The 14411-nt window shown below is 32.5% G+C and overlaps 1 protein-coding gene across 3 annotated transcripts in view; it reads left to right on the forward strand.

Moving 5' to 3' along the window:
• Window positions 1-8342, forward strand: part of LOC124369311 (KICSTOR complex protein SZT2-like) — a 295343-nt gene extending 287001 nt beyond the window's left edge. For all 3 annotated transcript variants that reach the window (XM_046827256.1, XM_046827257.1, XM_046827258.1), the window contains one exon: window positions 7107-8342. In XM_046827256.1, the coding sequence (XP_046683212.1) occupies window positions 7107-7229 (123 nt within the window). In that variant the 3' untranslated portion in view covers window positions 7230-8342. The remainder of the gene's footprint in view (window positions 1-7106) is intronic.
• The last annotated feature ends 6069 nt before the right edge of the window (window positions 8343-14411 follow it).

The raw sequence follows: 14411 nt of genomic DNA on the forward strand, positions 1-14411 counted from the left end.
TGTTTTGTATATATTTTTTTTATAGTGTTTCTTAGCAATACTACATATTTCAATACCTGTGGATAAATTTGACATGTTAACCACATTATATGGTAATTAAAACCACTTTACTTGTTTGACTTTTATTTTAGTCCGTTTTATATAATTTGGTACTTTGTAGTAATGAAAGTTTTTTGTTGTAAAACAATTATTTCTCAACCAATGTTAATAAAATTTGGTATTTAAACTGAATACTATACAGGGTGAGTTTTAAGTCCCTTCCCCCCTATTTTTTTTTTAAACCGTATAAGTTAGGAGGTTTAAACTCCGTACATATTCGTTAGACCTAAATATCTTGTTTTTCATGGGTTCATTGACTCTCCACCTCCAATGGGGGCCGGTCCAAGAGGAGTAAGCCGAGATTCTTAAATGTAAGCATAGGTTGATATGCACATCAAATTAAAGGTCTCTGTAAGTAGAATACAATGCCGCAAACCGGACCTCAAAAGGTTCATCCTAATGAAAATTACAGGGTGTTAAAATGTACAAAATAGTAATGTGCTATTATCTGCGTTTTATCGCGCAACTTTTAAAAGTTCATTTCAAAACAATTTTTCTATTGCTGTTTATTCTTTAAAAGAACCTTTATTTTGTTGTGTTTAATGATTTTAAGGGATCACTGTAAGTCCGAGATCTAGGAGTTAACTAAAGGATTTAATAAGAAGTCGATCATGTGTTGTGTCGCCTTGTAAGTATTTTATTTAAAGAATTGTTGTCTTACAAAGGTTTTAGACACATTTATTTTTATTTCAACAGCGATTCTGGTTCTAATATTGTACGATTCCGATACTAGTAGGTTGTTACTTACCCTTTTATTGTAGTAGATGCCCAAACTGGTTGCCTGTTACTTCCTGACAGTAGTATAGTCTGTTAACAAATTCACTCCTTACACGGGTTAGGATTTCTGGTGTTACCTTCCTGCAGGCCTCAGTAATTCTGTTCCAAAGATCTTCCACACATGCGAATGGTGTACAATAAATCACAGACTTCAAGTATCCCCACAAAAAAAAATCCAGTGGGTTAAAGTCAGGGGACCGTGCCGGCCATTCTATTGCCCCTAGTCGTCCTATCCACTTCTCAAGAAAATGTACATTAAGGTAACCACGAACATTAACATCGTAGTGTGGAGGAGCACCGTCCTGCTGGAACCTTACTTCTTCTCGATTAAACTCCCCACCATTAGTGCGAATTGTATTTTCTATTAATGGAGGAATATTATTTTGGAGCATATGTAAATAACTTTCTCCATTTAAATTTCCGTCAATAAACAGTGGTCCAATCACGTGGTTACCAAAGAGACCTGCCCAAACATTTACTTTCTGGGGATACTGGGGATGATGTTCTCTGTGAACATGGGGATTAGAGTTATCCCAGTATCGGCAGTTGTGTCTATTCACTAAACCATTTACGTAAAATGTACTCTCATCACTAAAGCAGATATTATTTACGGTTGTTGGATTTGCTATAATTAGTCTATCCATAGTTTCACAGAACTGCAATCTTCTGTCTGGGTCATCTTCATTTAATGCGTGATGTAGCATAGTTTTGTAGGGATGAAATTTGTGCTTCTTCAGGGTAGTTATTGCTTTGCGTTGTCATACCCCCATATTGTCTGCTATTTGTCTCGAAGAGGTTTGAGTATTTTCCACAACTGTACAAAGAACCTCAAAATCAACTTCTTCTGACAAAGGAGGACGGCCTGAACGTTTTGCATCAGTAACGCTACCAGTCTCTCTAAATTTTGTTATTAACTGCCTTAAATAGGTTCTGCTAACAGGTCTTTCTGGATGGTTTTCATTAAATCGTCTCATTGTTTCGTGGTAATTATTCCCAGAAGCGCCAAAAATAAACACCATGTCAACTTTTTCTTGAAGAGCGCGAGACATGTTTCTAACTTTAACAGCACTAAAACTAACAAGGTCAGTAGCCACACTGCAACTAGCATGGTCAGATACTTAATGGCCCAAGTAACTGAAACCAAACATAACAAGTCTCTGGGAATACCCAGATAACAAACAACTTTCACTTTTACAACGACACAGGGACTATGTCAAAGATTACATTTAAAAATGCAGACCACAGATTCTGTACAAAATTATTATTAACAAAATTACGAATTATCCTTTTTTAATTCAGATTGTAGCACCGTTTCCAGCGTTAAAAGGCAATGTTAAACGACAAATCACATGACCGACTTCTTATTAAATCCTTTAGTTAACTCCTAGATCTCGGACTTACAGTGATCCCTTAAAATCATTAAACACAACAAAATAAAGTTTCTTTTACAGAATAAACAACAATAGAAAAAATTTTGTGAAATGAACTTTTAAAAAGTTGCGCGATAAAACGCAGATAATAGCACATTACTATTTTGTACATTTTAACACCCTGTAATTTTCATTAGGATGAACCTTTTGAGGTCCGGTTTGCGGCATTCTATTCTACTTACAGAGACTTTTAATTTGATGTGCATATCAACCTATGCTTACATTTAAGAATCTCGGCTTACCCCTCGTGGACCGTCCCCCATTGGAGGTGGAGAGTCAATGGACCCATGAAAAACAAGATATTTAGGTCTAACGAATATGTACGGAGTTTAAACCTCCTAACTTATACGGGTTAAAAAAGAAATAGGGGGGAAGAGACTTAAAACTCACCTTGTATAAGAAACGTAGTAATATTAGTTCACACAGTAAAAATATTTTTTATCATAGTAAACTGAATCCAAACTAAAAAAATTAAAATAAAAATTCTAAAATTGTATTTTATTTTTAATTTTTCTGGTTATTGTAAATAGTAATAAATGCTACCATATTGTGGACAATTTAATTATGTACATGTGGATAAAAAATGGTGTAAGCACAATTTATAATAATGGACTTATAATATATTTATCAAACTACTACATTTTACCCAATTTCACCGTCGTTTTCTTCAGTATATCCACTATGAAATATGGTCACTTCAAAAAATGCGTACCTAAAAAATACCCAAAACTTTTGTCGTCTTAAAAGGGTTAAGAACTGTGATAAGATTCAAAATGTCCTTTAGTATATCACTGAGGGATGTGACAGGCATTGGAAGAAAACACAACATCAGCATTCTAGTCTATTGCACTGTTGTAAAAAATACAATAGTTGACCTCCGATATAGAGGTCATTCAGAACCAAAACATAAAGATTATTCCCTACTATATGTGAAGAAATTTATGAAACTCGATCAAAAAACCCTATATCTATACTCTATCCTGTCTTACTGCTCCTCAATGTATAATAGTTGTCCTCTAAAAAGGAAGTCACTTGGAATCATAAAATAAACAGCAAAATGTTTCCTTGCACCTGTAAGGTAAGTGACAAACATTGAAAGAAAACCACATCTGTGCACTCTCTTATTTCGCTGCTTCAGGATGGAACACACTTAGTCTCCCAACAGAGATCTTCTATAACCACATCATAACATTCTAAATGTTCTCTAGCATCCCTGGGATAAGTAACGGACATTGAATAAAAAAACACCATCTCTGTGCTTCAGGATAACATTTTATAAAAATATGTAAACAAGAACAGTAACATAAAAACTTAAGACATTCTGACCTTCAAACTGCTATTTTTCTGCATCAATTATAGCCAAAAATATAGTGTTTTGTTTTTATGGGGTGTATTTGGTATTTTCTTGTATTTTTAAGTTGTATTTTCAACTTTTTACAATATATGCCAGTACTTTGTAAGACATACACTCATTCAACACAACCAAGCTCATACTTAAAACATTATACAGATTATAAGGATCTCGTGATAAGAAGAACTAATGTTCTCATTATGAAATTGTGGTTCACATTTTAGTTGTATGTATTCATTTCTCTTTAATTTGTTTATTCATTTATTGACACTCTTTCGTACACTATGATAGAGATAAGAACATATGATAGAAATACATTGTTAAAATTCAGTAGCTAGGCAATGTCAGTCTATTGATAAAATTCATTAAGTTGGAAGAAAGGATGTTCTTGTAGTTAGCACTTCAGACCTCGTCCAAACTGTAGTTTGTTATCTTTTTCAGGTCTTCTGGAAAGGCATTCCATAACTTAGCTCCTGTGTAGGTCAGTTTCCTTTCTGTGGCTGTCAGTCTGTGTACAGAGAGTTGGTAACTAGAAGGCATGTCTGGTTTTATAGCTGTGGTTTTGGGCACCGGTTCTTGCTGCTTTGGGTGACTTGAGATGGAGAAAGAAGACTGCCTCCAGGATGTAAAGAGTCAGTACAGTGAGTATTTTCAACTGTGTAGAGTCTTGACGACAGGACTCTCGAGGCTGGAGGTTCCTTAGAACCCTGGTTGCTTTTTTTGGTGGACGAGGAGCCTCTGCAAATTTCTGCTGTAGTGCCCCATGCTGCAATCCCGTACCGGAGGTTAGATTCATAGAGGGTGTAGTAAGCAATCTTTGCCGTTTCTGTATCACTAATACTTTTTATTCTGCGGATTACATATAATGCTTTGCTGAGCTTATTACAAAGGGAATCTATGTGGTTAGTCCAAGCAAGATGATCAACAATTATTATGCCTACTTAGGTACTTTCAAGTAGTAGTTTCCTCCAGACTTGGTAGTCTTCCTGTTGTTTCTTTGTGCCTTCCTAGTAAAAGCTGCTTCGTTTTATTCATATGTATAGCAAGATCACTGCCTTGGCTGTATTGTATTGCTATGTTTAGAGCAGTGTATGCTGCTACTTCAAGTTGCTCCGGTTCTTTTTGACTCAGGAGGAGGACCTTATCGTCAGCATACATCAGTATTGGCTGTAGTTTTGCATGTAGCTAGAGAAGTCATTTGTATCTTAAATAAATAAAATATACCCTAGAACAGATCCTTGTGGTACACCGTGATTAATGATCTGTGGCAGTGATTTTATTTGTTTTGTTAATCTGTTGCTGATGTGGTTTATTTGAACAATTTGTCCTCGGTCTGTTAGGTAACTTTTATCTTATCATATGTTGTCCTTTTACTCCAAGATTCGTCATTTTGTCTAAAAGATGTGAGTGGCTAAGGCAGTCTAAGGCCTTAGAGTAATCAAGTGATTGTGTTGCCTTCTTCCAGTTGGTCTGTTAGGAATTCAACAAGGCTAATAAGTGCTGTTGTTGTCGCTCTCCCAGTCTGAAATTCGTGTTGCTGAGATGTAAACAATTGGTTGGTTGACAAGTGTTGTAGAATACTGCTCAAAAATAATTTTTCCGTAACTTAAAAAAAAGTTAGTATCAGTGATATCAACCTGTAGTTAGCTGGTTGGTTAGTGTTTCCTTATTTGAGCTTCAGATAGACTTTATATATTATTAAAGCAGATGGGAATGTTCCAGAAGTGAAAGATTTGTTTATGACATTAACGAGAGAGTCAGTTTTTTTATTTACATGTTTTCTACAGTTTTGTAGAGACACTATTATATCCAGCTGAGATTTTGGTGTTTAGTTAGTTTATCTAATTCTTCTATGGATGTAGGTTGTAGTATTTGGTTATTTCTGTTTAGTAGTATTCTTTGACCAATGGCTTTAACAGTCTATATACACAAACAAAACATTTCTCAACCCGATGGTTAGATTCGTTCGCTAACCAGTGCTGAGGATCTCATGATAAGAGGATCTAATGTTCACAGATTGTACTTCAATTTTAGTTGTATATGTTAATTTCTCTTTAACTGTCAATACACACACAAACAAAACATTTCTCAACACAATGTTTAGATTTCATTCACTTGTCAATTAAATTGAAAACTTAAGTAAAGTATTGAACTGTTAAAACCTAAATAATTGTATGTTTTTAAAGTGCTCTATAAAAATAGAAAATTGTTTAACATTGGTTACAAATTAAGTAAACTAGTAGTTGTTTTTCAAATAATGCAGACCAGAATTGTGGGATTTATTTATTGTTGTTACGCTCAATGCAGATCCATGGAATGGACAAAGTTAAAGATCATGTTTTAGTTTAAAATTAAATAATTACCAGCCAACAAGATCAAGATTGACTATTTAACTAAACATGTAATTTTCACTTTCATTTCATTGTCTCATCCAATGAGCTAATATAAATTTTAGTTACCTGATGGTTGGTTATGTTAAAGGTATGTAAAGCTTTATATAGATAGCTAATATGTATATAGTCATAAAATATAAAATTATTTGCTATGTTTTACTTTGCTGATACCCTCCCATTCAACCCCTATTGAAACTTGCATAGCTGACAATCAGATTCTTAGGTAAAATTCCTGTATAAATTTCATGAAATATTCGCTTGTTGCTTATACAATCAAAATTGCATCACAGATTATAGGTATGTTGCATTGAGGTTAGTACAACTTCTCTTTCAATCACATGAAGTGCTGCTACTTCCACATGTGATGTTTTCTCTTCACTGTATACAAAAAATATATGTAGACCAAAATTAGGTTACAACACCTCATAAAACTGCTCTTTATCATCTTTTAATCCAGGTAGTTACGTATATTTATATGACTTGCTGGTACATACATAAAACAATAAATATTTATAAATTTTTAATCTCATGCATTAAAGCATTAGAAGAACATTTAATGTCATTGTTGTTTTTTTAACCAGAAATGAGCTGGTTCAAAAAATTCAATTCCGATCCCAATACCAAAATTGTAGTGTTGATTCTTGATTACCTAATTTATTATCTCATGTTGTAGTATGTATGTGTGTAGTATGTATCTGTGGTTACTATAATAAATTTAATTAAGTGCTTTTTTATGCTTATTTATTTTAGTGCTTTTTCACTGTAATAAATTAGCTTACGCTTGTAATTTATTGTTTATTAACCTGGTTGTTAAATAAGAACTCCATAGTTCTAACTTAAAAATGAATTTTATTGCAAAAAAACAAAAAATATTTAATTGGCCTGGTCAGTTTTAACTTTTTTATTTGTACAGTTAAAAGGTTAAAGTTATTTAAACCCTTTAAAGTCATATCTGATGAAAGCACTAAAGAATATTACTTTATATTCATAGAGTATTTTATTATAGTTGAAATCAAAAGCCTTTTATATCACTGTTTAATTAAACATTTTTTTTAGGAATTGAGTGTTGTAACAAATCGAATTCTTCGTGAGAAAAATGTGTCAAATGCATTCCTTCCTGGTTTGATAGAAGATGTGATCAACGCTTGCTGTTTCCAACTATGGACTGGACTTTTATAAGACTGATTAACGCTAGTTTGTGTTTGTTTACTCAAATAGTCATTTGTATGCATTCCTGAATAAGTTCGTTCATAGATTTTTATATGAAAAGAACTCAGCAACTAGTTAGGTTTTATTTTTTGACTGATTGATGAATGTAAAATAATACTAGTCTATGTGTGTATTTCTTAAGAGGAATGTATCTGTAAGGCATATTAACTTTTAATCAAAACATGGTCTGAAATCTAAAAGCCAAAAGCCATCAATAATTTGAAAATGTATAGATTAATTTATTTGCGAATTTGGTAGATTATGTTTAATAGAGTAAGTGACAATTTTTATGCATTTCTATTGATACAACATGTTTTATATTTTTATAATCCAGTTTACTAATAATTTTTATCTTGAAGCATGTGTGAATGAAATGATTTATACAATTTAAAAGTTTAAAATGTTCTAATTATTGCGTCAGGCATATTAATATAAAAAGTTTCAGTATTTTCATCAAATGCATGAAGGCATGTTTAATCAAAACAATTAAGATACACATAAGATGGTTTTTAAAATACTCTTAAATTGTTTCAAGTTTTTGTTCACACCAACATCACATCACCAACTTTATAGTTTTTAGTGAATTTTATTGTCAATGAGATTAACCCACCATAATATTATTAAGTAAATGTTACAAAGTACAAAGAATGTGCCATAATTTTGTCCAGTTCTGCTGTAGATTCAATGTAGTATTAGACAATAATGTTACGTTCTGTGGCTCAAGTCGTAATATCAATGTTATGTTATTTTAATGTATTTTAGTATAATTGTTGATGTATGTTAAAATTACTTGCTCCGTAATCCTGCATTGAAGTTGTTAGGGGTTTTAATTATTCTATGAGTGCTAACTATTATAACAATTATTTTGTACTAACAATAATGATATATGAATACAATGTATTGCTTTGTATCCTTTTTAATGTTATTTATAAATGGTATTAGGAGACATTGTTTGTTCTTTAAATGTGTTTCAGATAAAGCACAAAGCAAGAAGGTAATTTGACATGACACCAATGAATGTTTTCTTGTTGTTTATATTCAATTGAAACAAAATATTATATGTGGCCTTTTTAATTAGTGTTAGTGGGTGTGTGACTTCCCTTTATGTAGTATTATCCACTAATTCAGTTCCAAGTGAAATTGTTCACTTCAGCCAAATATCCTTCACTTTGTAATATTATATACAACGAATATGATACAACAATTATATGAATGTTCACTATTACATGGTGCTGCAGTTAAATATCTATTGCAGTTACTTTTAAATTTTCTGACTTAAAAGTGTGAGTAAAATATAATTATAAGCTTAAAATATTACACTGAAGTAATATGCATTGCAAAGTTGGTAGACAAAAAGACATAATTATTTGACATATAAATTGGAAAGTTAAACCTTAATTTAGAAAATGTCTTCCTCTAACAATTTGTTATTTCTTATTCCCTATTATTAATGATTCATTATCTAGACAAAAGTTCATATATAAGCTGATAACTTTCATTATATTAACTATAACTCCAGCATTTTCAGCCACTATTCTTTTTTCACACATACCTTCGCCTTTTTGACAAAGTATATCAAGGTCAGCAATCCCATGCAAACCTTCCATCCAATTGATCTCCTTTTTTCCATTCTCCTGTTATGTCATCTTCTTTAGCAACTCATATAATTTTCTCCCATCCTCATATGTCCAAATGGACTCAACTGCTTCTTGACTATGTTTTCTTACATTCTTTCATGCGACTTCTATTTCCATCTCTTCTTGTCAATTCAGTACTGCTTCTTAGGAGGTATATCTCACATGCTTGTAACCTGTTCTTATCCCTTTGTTCTAATTTCTGTTTCTGCTCCTCACAGCAATATAGATCAGAATCAGGTCCCGTACAATCCTCTGAATAATTAAACTGTTGAATTTAAGTACTATATATGTGCTTAGTTCTGGCTGCTGTTATAAAATAAAGATAATTTATATCGGTGTATTAAATCTTTTCTCAAAAAGTTCTTGAAAGAGGTTCATGAAATTTATTTCTCTCAGCTACAATATATTAGCCAACCCCCAATTACCTTAGACAATCAACATGTTCGTGACCTGGCAGTGTATTTTCAATTTCAATTGGATTGAGAATTGCAATCACTGTATTTTATGAATTCTTGTAACAATGACATATAATTCAACTAGGGTGCCATCCCAAAAAATTGGGGATGGTAAAATTTTCTGTAACATTACTGTTTCATTGTTTATGAAATAAAAACCCTTTTTCACAACTGATTATATGGACCTTCCAAAGGAAGTTTTATCAGATAAAAAGTAACATGCAAGGCAAAACATTCCTATCAACAATGATGGCTGCAATTTTATTTTTATTGATCAAAATTACCTCCTATAGGTATTTCATTCAGAACACTGACTTAAACCGTGAATTGTTCCCTAGCATCCTTGAGATAAGTGATGTTCATTGTTGGAAAACAATTATTTCAAAAACCTATTCCCTTGCATTGCTCCATGTCATCTTGCAAAGGATTTCTAGAGAAACTCTAACACAAATAAGGAAATTTTCCATAACATCCCTCAGTTATCTCATCATTAACTATTTTGAAAATCCTAATCCTGCAATCTAGTCTACCTCACTTTTCTAATATCGATTTACATTGCTTCCAACATGGCCATCACTCAGAAAATTAGTATGAACAACTAAATGTTTAGCATACATGAGGTAAGTGATGGTCATAGAAAGAAAACTACATCTCACCAACTTATTGCATCTTGTTGCTCTATATTATTTCTCAAAGGCCTAGAGGAGCATCGCCTAGAATCCAGATGTAAACGGAGAATTTTCCCTCAGCATCTCTGAGGTAACATATGATTATTTGAAGAATTTCAATCTCTGCTCTCTACCTTATCTCATTCCTCCATTATTGATTCCATATTGCCTCCAACAGGTATATCATTCTGAAGCACTACATGTAAAGCGATATTTCCTAGCACGGAGGTAGTTCTAGTAATTAAAAAACCACATCTCTGTAATTTACATTGTCTGGTTTTATTTTTGCGACTTCTAAAATGATTTCCTGGTCATATAGTGATCCAATTCTTAAAAAATTAGATTGGGACAATTGGGCAGTCTTATTTTATTTAAACAAAGATTCTTCAAAATTAGTGTTGTAGTTTCTGAAAAATTTTAGACTAACATAAAAAGCATACAAAAACAGGTCAAATTATATAACCTTCTTCTTTTTTGGTCAGTGAGAAATAAACACTATTAATTAAAGACAGTACAATTTTGTATCATGTGATATATCTAGTGTTGTGTGCAACTTTGAACGTAATGAAACGCACTACAATGTTCATAAAACTTGTAAATAAAACTATTCACCAGATGTGCATTTAGTTCAAGCTCTACTCTTTTTATGTAACGCATTTATAACTCTTTTTAAATTATATTTCGCAACTGGTTTGTCAAAATGTTCCTAATGCAGAAACAAGAAAGTAAGTTAGCCTTAGTCAAAAATTCCACGTCAACCAGACACTTGAAATAATTACCATCACATTGATGCCACTACTCAAATTGAAATTTAATATTAAATTCCTATTAAATCTAATATCTGATTAGCTCTGTCTCTACATTCATAATACACATTTCTGTGATCAAATACCTTAACACAGAAACAAACAAAAGGAAATAAAGCAGTATTTGTGAGTCCTTTGACTGATTACTTGATAAGATGAGTACACAATTCTCTTCTTCACAAAATATTTAAGTAACCAGAATAAATCTAAAAATTTAGAAGTTAAAAAGAGGAGGAGATCCCGAATTTCCAACTTTAATTAATGTAACAGTTTGTCTTTTTAAAGGTTGTTTATGTGATCTTAATCTCACTTCTTGTATGTCATGAACAATTATCTTGATTTTTGTTACTTTTTAAATAGTTAACCCTTATCATAGTTTACTTATCCTCAAATAATCAGGATTGTACTGTAAAGGAATTTGACAGATCTCAAGTTTATAATGTACAAAAATCAGAGACCTAATCCTACATTACATAATCTAGAGTTAAGGCATTCTAGTGATTTGCGGTAGCTGCATATGAATGGGCTACATTTCGTCAGTGTGGAGGTTTTGCTCATATTAGGGAAGAGGAAACACTCTAAAGTAACCCTTCTAAACATAATTCTGGATACACATAAAGATGTGTTCATTTTTTTATTTGATTGGGGCCATTTTAAAATATTGCACGAAGATAAGTATTATGTATTGAAAGTTTTATCTTGTCACCAATCAAGGATATAGTGTATTACATTTTGTGGTGGGCCACTTAAAACTAACATTGAATTTTCAAGACAGTATTTTCTAAGAATAGTTCTTTAGATTTTATTTGTTTTGGAAAGTAAAACTATATATGATATTTTGTTCAGGACAGATTTTGTTACAAAATAAACACTGCATACTGTGTGTATTGGACTTAAAATCTAGTTAAAAAGGTTTAGAGAACTTACTAAATAAGCACTTTAGTTATGGACACTCCTTGGGAATTCGAGGTTGGATCTTAAAATGTAAATAAACTGTTGATACTTAGACTAATTTCTAAAATAAGTTAGATGTAAATCTTAGGTTACCACAAGAGAAACGTTCATTGTTAACCTTCATGCAGACCTCAAATAATTTGTGTATAGCTAGTCATTAAGACTAGTCTTGTTTTCCAAACTGTTTTTTATAATGTTGTATCAGTTGTTACAATATACAAAGTCTATTTTGAAATTCAAAGAGTTTCATTATCCTTGTCACATTCTTCAATAACTTCATAGGTATATTTTTACAACATGTGTACTTTTTAAATTTAATAGACCAAAAGTTTTTGAAATTGCAATAGAACCCCACTAATCTGTCACCTGCAGGACTGAGGATATGGTCAGAACAGAAAAAAGATACAATTATTAGAAGTAAGGCAATCCCCTAATAACCTTTGTAGCAATTGCCTGTTTTGTATTTTAAAGTTTCAAATACAAAATGATAAAAAATTTTAACTTAAGCTCTGTGAGTGTTTTACAACTACATTATTGTATATTGTAATACATGTACTAACATTTCAAATTAATAAATACACATTAGTATCAAGTTGAACAGTGCATAAATAGGACCAATACAACATCCAGTTGCAAAAGTCCTGTCAAAACATGTTTAAGAAAGTGGTGCAGAATTCCAAATCTGATCTTACCTCTTTTGTACGTGTAACTGTTTTACAATGACATTTAGACATCAAAACTGTTATCACACAGTGGTATGTGTGGGGTTAATTGGTTGGTGGAACTTCCTGTGGCCTGACATAAAGTTTGGTAAGTTAGCCTTCCTGTTTTAGTTTGTTTTATCAGTCTCAGTCTTGAATAAATTATTAGATTCATGTATATATAACTAGTAAATGTCTGAAACAATAATTTGTCATGTTCTTGGATTGAAAACATTTAATTTTTAATTAGATTGTAATAACAAGTTTTGGCTTTAAAAATGTTATGATACGGGAGGGTCAAATATAAACCAAACTTTTACATTTACTTTCCTAACTTAATCACAATTGGGCAAGCAGAGTGGGGTGTTGAAGGTTAATGTGATAGAAGAAGTTACGGACCAACTTGGTAGCCTGTTCCCTCATCATTTTCGTGCCAAGTTGAGTAAGAAAGCAGTTACATAGTTTATCACACAATAAGTTATAAAATATTTTTTAAGAAAAGATATATAAATCAATCAATCAATAATTTTTTATTCATTAGTTGTACAATGAAGTACATAGAATAGTGTCATACATTACTTATATAATATATATATATTACTAAAACATATTCAAGTTCCTCTATTGAGTACAAAACTAAATCAATCAAATAGTTTTTTTTAGTTTTCTTTTAAGTTTGGTAGTATTATTTTCCATCTTTATGCTTTTAGGAATAATTTTTCATAAATCTTTTTCCGATATACATAGTTTTTTTCGTGTACATTTCAAGTCTATGATGATCACTGGTGATTTCATTCTTATGGCGTGTGTTATATTTGTGCACATTGTTTTCTAAATTAATTTGTTGGCCATGATTTGTTTTTAAAATATAGGATGGTTTCATATATACGAGGTGTGTCCAAAAAGTATCCGACCTTGATGTCTGGCATGAACTGACGTTAATAGGCGGCAACGGCAATCTGGTCCCCCTTCAAAGTACTCCTCTCCACAAGCCTCTACCTTATTCCAACGCTCCTCCCACTTCCGGAAACACTCCTTAAATTTATTTTTGCGGAATGGCTAACAGGTCCTTCGTCGCATTTTGTTTTATTTGTTCAAACATCGTCAAATCTTTTTCCTCTCCAAGGAATTTTTAATTTCGGAAATAGCCAGAAGTCACAAGGAGCTATGTCAGGACTGTAGGGAGGCTGGTTGTAGTTGGTTGATGTCGCCTTAGGACCTCAAGATAATACTCTTTATTCACTGTCTGGCCTCTTTGGAGCATATTCGTGATGAACAACACCGTCCTGGTCAAAAAAAAAACTGTCAGCATTGTCTTGACATTGCTTCGACTTTGTCTTGCTTTTTTCGGCCGTTGCTCTTCGCGAGTTTTCCACTGTGAAGATTGAGCCTTTGTTTCAGGGTCGTAGCCATAAACCCATGACTCATCACCAGTAATAACTTTTTTTAAATAGCCCTGGGTCACTTTTTATCAAATCCAGATTGTCCTGTGCGATTCAAGTCGACAGTTCTTTCGGCCTTCTGTCAGCAGCCGAGGAACAAATTTTGCCGAAACACGGTTCATTTTTAAATCTTCGTGTAAAATGTTACAAACTGACAATTTTGGTATTCCTAAATCTTCTTCCAACTCTCGGACAATCAATCGACGGTTTTCATGAATTGCTGCACGAACACGTTCAAACATTTTCAGCGTTTTTCTGGCCATTGAAGGCCTGCCAGATCGTCATCACTCTCCACTAATATGCGGCCATTTTTAAACCGCCTAAACCACTCTTTTATTTGTGTAATCGCCCCATAGACTCGTCACCATAAACTTTCCGTATCATAGTAATCGTCTCTGATGCTGAATGGCCAAGTTTTTGGTAAAATTTAATGCAAATGCGCTGCTCAACACGTTCAGTCATATTGAAATGCGATGCATACACACACAG

Source organism: Homalodisca vitripennis, chromosome X (assembly GCF_021130785.1).
Source record: "Homalodisca vitripennis isolate AUS2020 chromosome X, UT_GWSS_2.1, whole genome shotgun sequence".
Classification (NCBI taxonomy): Eukaryota; Metazoa; Arthropoda; class Insecta; order Hemiptera; family Cicadellidae; genus Homalodisca; species Homalodisca vitripennis.